The sequence below is a fragment of the Micropterus dolomieu genome, linkage group LG21, assembly GCF_021292245.1.
Source record: "Micropterus dolomieu isolate WLL.071019.BEF.003 ecotype Adirondacks linkage group LG21, ASM2129224v1, whole genome shotgun sequence".
Taxonomy (NCBI): Eukaryota; Metazoa; Chordata; class Actinopteri; order Centrarchiformes; family Centrarchidae; genus Micropterus; species Micropterus dolomieu.
In genome coordinates, this window is record NC_060170.1 from 8,552,397 (window position 1) to 8,559,095 (window position 6,699).

Consider the following 6,699-nt stretch of genomic DNA (forward strand, 5'->3'; position numbering starts at 1 on the left):
CAGCTGAAAATCCACAAAAAATTCCCACTTTTCTCCACAATCTGACTCCTTAAATGCCACTTTATTCTAAATACAACCACCAACTATGGTGATTAGAATTACAATAACAATAGGAGTGGGTTGGGGCGCGGGGGGGGGGGGCTTTATCCCTCTGCTCGTCCATAAATCGCATCAAATGACAGTCGGCCAGTGAAGAGTTAAAGGGAGGAGACGGAGAGTGACACGCCTCATTGGGTAGATTATGTGCCGCAAACAAAAAGTGTGTGTCGGTGTGCCAGTCAGCCAGAGCATCGGGCCCCATCTGCACTCCTCTCTCTCTCTCTGTCTCCCTTTATCCGTCCAGCTCTCTCTACCCCGCCCGGTCACTTCCAGTGTCGGCGAGAATCTGCAGCAGCACTGTCACTTTCACCACACCAGGGGGGAAATGTACTGACACAACGGACCAGACCGGGAGCGCATCACCATCTCCATCACCTCCATCACCGTCACCGCACCCCCCTGCTTGTTTTCGGGCTTTTCCCCTTATTTTTAGCCGGGGGTGCACACGGGTTTTGATTCGCAGCATCGCTCGCAATTCGTTTGTGGATTATTGTTCCTCCTCATCGACGGAAAGGTAGGTTTGTGCAATGCAAAGCTGTGTGTGGTTTGGATAGTTTCAGAGGAGGCGAGGGGACGGTTTCTGGGTTTGTTTTGCGCGGCACATGCAGCCACAAATCCTGCAAAGCGGCGCAGAGAGATGAAAATAAATAAATTAAGCCAAACGCAGATGTTTCAGCGCCGCGCTCAAACCCCGCAATTCAGTCACAGCGCTGATTTAGGACAGTTTTCCGGCTGGCACGGCTTTAGCAGATGGGTTAAACACCCCCCCCACACCACCCCCCGTCTCTTCTCGCCCCTACCTCACCCGCAGTGGGTTTGCATGAGAGGAAGGCTGCTTTCCCCCAGTTTATGGATGTGCAAACATTCCGCTCTTTAGCCTATCTCTTATCTCCTATTTGAGCCTGGCCGTGATACACATCATTCGTCTAATAGTTTTTGTGTTTTTCTTCCATGTGAAGCGACAGTTTGTGATCATCCGAACATAATTCTGTAAGGTACCGGAAACGAATTCTTTAGCCTGGCAGCGCAAAGAGCCACTTTGGAAAGGCTCTCTGTTGCACCGTGCGCAAAATGTTGCACAGAAGCTTTCTGTTGCTGTAGAGCTTCTTATGGAGGTATGCAATGCTCCAATTCAGTGGGATTGAACAAGAAGACTTTTATTAATGAGCGTCTCTGGTTATTTAATCAGATTCCCCTCTTTTGTATTTAAAAAATCAGAAAGGAAAAACAGAACCAGAAGCAAAGGAGAGCCTCGCTTTTCCTGCGCGTGCAGCCACTCAGCAACAGCCGATATTAGATGGAAGAAGGCTGCTCATCTGTTCCTACTAGCCTACTTGTCATGAGTGCAGTTGTTAATATGAGTGCATTTATTTCTGAATTGGTTCAGATGCGCAAATTGCAGGTTGCTTAGCGATTTTTGCGCAGAAAGGAACAAACTGTTGACCCGACTGTGGATTTCTTTAATTTAATTTATTTTTCCAATTACTAGGTTACTTTATATTGCACAAGCTGTGTCACGGTAGAAGTTCTTTGAGTGGTTCGTCGATTTAGGTTAATAAATGTTATATTTAAAATGTAGCAGAATTTAACTTTAAATTTAAAATTATCAGAAAAATAGTGCAGCGGCTGAAATAATACACAAAACTCGCACAATAGGCCCCAAAAGCAACAGTAAAGAGTTGTGATTTATTATTTCGTAATGTTCAATGTCAAAAACATTTGGTGCCACAATAATTTACCCCACAGACTAGAATATGATTATTTCAGCTATTTAGGAATGACTTTTTTAAGGAATGCGTTTTCTTCGCATTTACAGCAGAGCCTTCTGGTCATTATTGTTATTCTCTATTATTTTTATGTTATACGACTGTCCTGTGAGCCTCATTTACGGCCGAACAAGTGTATCAGGTGCAGGTTTCCTGCGCACAGTTCCTACTGTATTCAACAGCACAGGGAGGAGAGTGAAAGAGCCGCAGCCGTCTAAACACACACATTCAGAGGTTAGAAAAGGGAGAAAAGAAATAATTAACTGGTCGTGCTGCTTTAATTACAGTCTCAGAGGGGAACGTGGTGGATTATGGTAATGAGGCGGCATACGCTGCCGCTTGTAGAAAGGAGAGAATGGTTGGTTGACATGAAATCACTGACTTTGACAGTCCGCTTGAAACCAATTGGACATGCTCTCTCCATTGGACATGCACGGACCTCAGCAGCTCCTCCTGAGAGGGTTTCTTAAATTCTCCCCCACCCCCCCCAAAAAAGAATAAAGCTCCTGTAGTAATTCTATAATACGATTTTAGACAAATGAACATGTCACAGCAAACCCATAAACCCTTAATATAAGAGTAATAGCCTATTAAAATGATAGAAGATACAATAATAAAAACATACCCTAAAGCACGATAAAGCTAAAGTAAATAGCTCTCGGAGACCACAATATTATGGATTTTTTTCGTTCTGAATGCCGCCAATCATTATAATTACAGCTGAACAGACAAGAGCAAGTGGAGCCCGTATAGGCCTACTAATGCTAATATTATTAATAATATTAATACTAGTGCCAATACTCAGTATAATAATGGAAAATACAAGCTAATTATATGGTAATCAACCGTCTAACCATCTAATATTAATGAAAAAAATACAGTTTTTGATATTATTATATTTTCATCAAATATGTGACATAATCCGATATTATTATTATTATTATTATTATTATACAGTATTAGCCTATTATATTTCGTCTTTTCTATTTTGGCTAAATGTTCTTGTTCTTATATAATTGACAATGTTGGGAAAGCATATCATTAAGATGCTGAAGGTGATGCCGTCATGAACTTATTACGGGGTTTGAATTAATTAGAATGCTGGCCAAAAAAAAGAAAGAGAGAATGGGCCCCCAAATGACGCCCTTGACAGCTGGTTTAGCCAATCTGTCTAGGAAGAGATTTATTTTCTATCAGCAGTGACAGTGGAGGCTAAACCCACTAAACAACCACTTTACACAACTTTAGATTTAAACTTATGGCGCTGATTCAAATTTAGAGGGAATAAAGTATTGGGACAAAAAAACAGATTATTATTATAAAACAGATATAATTATTTGGATTTTTTGTTGTTTCCCGACTGCTTGACTCATGTCTCTGGTCTTCCCCTGTCTCTGCAGTGTGAAATGGAGGAGTCCAGCTCTCAGAAGTTGGTGTGGGATGGGGACGCCAAAGCAGTCCAGCAGTGTCTGACGGACATTTTTACCAGCGTCTACACGACGTGTGACATCCCAGAAAACGCCATTTTCGGGCCTTGTGTGTTGAGCCACACGTCGCTGTATGACAGCATCGCCTTCATAGCTCTGAAATCCACCGACAAACGCACCGCACCTTATATATTCAGGGTAAGAGGATCTTTATGTTAAATGTTCTTTTATTGTAGGCTATTAAAAGTGCCCCAGAATATATATTTAGAATTTTTTTAATTAGCCCACTATTTTTCTATTTAATTTAAAAGACAAATTGTCCCAGTTAGCATTTTAACAGGCCTGTGAAAATCTCCATCATTTTGCTTTTCTTGCTGAGCAGCTCCAGATACAGCAAATATATTATCACAGATTTAGGCCCTTGTCCTATTTTGCACAGCAACACTGAAGCAAGGAGCTGAAAATTAAAGACATATTCCCAAAAATGAGCAAACATACTATAACAATGACATGTTGGTAGATCTGTGCATTTAAATTTTAAAAAGCCCTGAACTCTAGGCTGCAACAAAATCTCACCTAAACAAGTCACTGGATCCTTCAGAGCCACGAAAATCCTCTTTCAAAATATATTTCTACAAGAAGGGAAGAATATGCACAGTCCACATTTTGTTGAAGTGAAAATCTATTTCAACAGTTGCTTCACATTGTCCATAATAGTGAAATGTGTCTTACTGCCTTGTTTCAAGATGTGAACACTTGTGAACATAAATAAATATTTTGTCTAGAGTGGTTGTGTAAAATCATATGTCCTTATTTGCAGTATTTTCATTTATTAAATTTTTTTAAATTAGGCAGAATATTTACCTGATGCAATAACTCAGTGGGTGTGTATGTGTTGTACAGGTGGACACATCAGCGGCCAACAGCACCTCAGAGGGCTTGATGTGGCTGCGGCTGGTGCAGTCCGCTCGGGACAAAGAGGAACAGAATCTAGAGGCCTACGTGAAGAACGGCCAGCTCTTCTACCGCTCGCTCCGCCGGATCGAGAAGGACGAGGAGCTGCTGGTCTGGTACGGCAAAGACCTCATTGACCTGCTCCTGCTCAGCTCCAGCAGAGCGCCCGCCAAGAGCAAAGGTGAGTCAACTGAAATCATGTCCTCTCTGGACAGTAAACTGCCCAAGTTGAGTCTCTGTATCAATCACCATAATAATCACATTATCATTGGTCTTTATTTAACTTCACAATGACATACATATTACCTCGGCAGCTTCTTTTGAAATACATTCTCACTTGAATAGTTTTCATCATTGGTGAATTTAGGAGGTCTTGTATTGTTGCACAATTTTGGACACTGTATAAATTTAATGAAATTCACATTTATTCAGAATCCAGTACAAAGCTAATAATTCTTGCATTATTATAAGAAACCAGACTTAAACTGGACTGTTTCAAGATAGTCTCTTTATGTCACAATTAATTTCTGTCTGTCTTCTTCCCAGGCTCGTCCCACCATTCATGTCCTGACTGCAGCCAGAGGTTCCAGTTTGAGTTTCCATTCTTGGCCCATCTCCGGTTCCGTTGCACCAAAAGATTGCAGAGCATCACAGGGGCCGACGAGGAGCCCGGCAAAGAGAGCAGCACTGAACGACCAAACACCACCCCAACCAGGACCAGCCCAAAGCTCGGCCGCTCCGAGGGCTTCAGCAGCCCTCAGGACAGCAACAAACCCTCCACAGACTTTCATAACCTGGCCAGGGATCTAGAGAACAACCGGACCAGCCCGCCGAGCGACAAGGAGGCAGAGATCTGCAGCGAGAGCTCGGGGAAGAGGAAGTTCTCGGAAATAGAGGACAGGGAGTGCCGAGGGCCCAGCCTTCCACAATCCAAGTCTAAAGACGAGCTTGCAACGTCTGCACAGAACTACAGAGGAGTGTACGGCCTGGAGGAGAACCACAGGGCCTTCTCCCCGCCGGGCTCCACACAGCTTGGTGAGGTCAAGCGCAGCGCCTTCACCGAGGTAAAGAAGTCACCCCAGAACCTCAAACACCATAGCGGCAACAAAAACCTCCAAAGCTCCAACTCTGAAAACAAAGATGGCGGTCGTCCAAGCAGCAATCCATCAGACAAGCACCTCAACATCAGACAGGTGCTGTCAGAGACCCAGCCGCCACAAACCTCACCCATGGGCAGCGCTTTCACCTCTGTTAGCCAGCAAGGTGGCGGCAGCGGTGGAGAGAGGAAGAGCGCCTTCAGCCAGCCATCTCGCTCCTCCTTCTCTCAGATCTCACCGCTGGTGATGCCGCCCAAGCTGCTGGACTGCCACCCAGCGGTGGGCGACACCATCTCCTCCAGCAGACTCTACCAGGCCGACCACCTTGCCGCCAAACTACAGGGCGCAGAACTGGGCGCCAACTGCCCCGTGCCAGGCGGCATGGCCAAGCAGAGCCCCTTTGTGTATGCCACCGCCTTCTGGCCCAAGAACTCCGGGCCTATCCAGCTTCAGATGCCCTCGGCGCTCACCCTCTTGCCGCCCTCCTTCACCTCCCTCTGCCTTCCGGCGCAGAATTGGTGCGCCAAGTGTAACGCCTCCTTCCGCATGACCTCGGACTTGGTTTACCACATGCGATCCCACCACAAAAAGGAGTACGCCATGGAGCCTCTGGTCAAGCGGCGGCGCGAGGAGAAACTCAAGTGCCCCATTTGCAACGAGTCCTTCCGGGAGAGGCATCACCTGTCACGTCACATGACCTCCCATAACTGACTTTTAAAGACTAACAAGGGAGGGACTTTTTTTTTTTACAAGGAGGGACTATGACCCTGCCTGGATTTAAGCAGTCTGAATGGAAATAGGCCACTTAAAATACACAAACACCCCTTGCACTTGTTTTCACTTTGAACTATGATCTTCTAATTCCTTTTCGGTCTGTTTCCTCTTTCTCCCCTGTACAAAATGTCATGTTTTGGGTGTATGCAAATGCGTTTCAACTTCAATGAAACTGAATCTATTTATGAAGCACTTAAAAGTTTGAGAATAAGGGATGATTTAAATATGTGTAAATGTACAGTAAGTTGGATTTTATATCATATAAATGCAAATATAGAGAAGAAATACCAATGTAGTCACACGTCATGGTTTACAACACAGCAAGTTTTTTCATGTCTGCGATGAATATGGACATAAATTGGGGATATTATGTCAGACTATATTTCAGAGTGCATGTATTATTAAATAATATTACTTTAAGATACAGTCTATACATTACAATGTAAATAATTTGTTTTATTTGAAATACAAAGTGTAATATTTTGTGTCGGTGGGGAATAGTTTCAGTGTTTCTTCCTTTTGCGGAAATTTACTACTTGATAGTTTATCTAATCATGTTGAATGCATTGACAATAAAATAGC

At 43.8% G+C, this 6,699-nt stretch overlaps 1 protein-coding gene across 1 annotated transcript; it reads left to right on the top strand.

The window, feature by feature from the left end:
• Positions 1–317: 317 nt before the first annotated feature.
• On the top strand, positions 318–6,311 carry prdm8b (PR domain containing 8b). Its single transcript, XM_046035616.1, has 4 exons — positions 318–613; positions 3,266–3,490; positions 4,196–4,427; positions 4,793–6,311. Exons 2-4 carry the CDS (start codon positions 3,272–3,274, stop codon positions 6,052–6,054), a joined length of 1,713 nt encoding a protein of 570 aa, XP_045891572.1. The 5' UTR covers positions 318–613; positions 3,266–3,271; the 3' UTR covers positions 6,055–6,311.
• Positions 6,312–6,699: the final 388 nt, after the last annotated feature.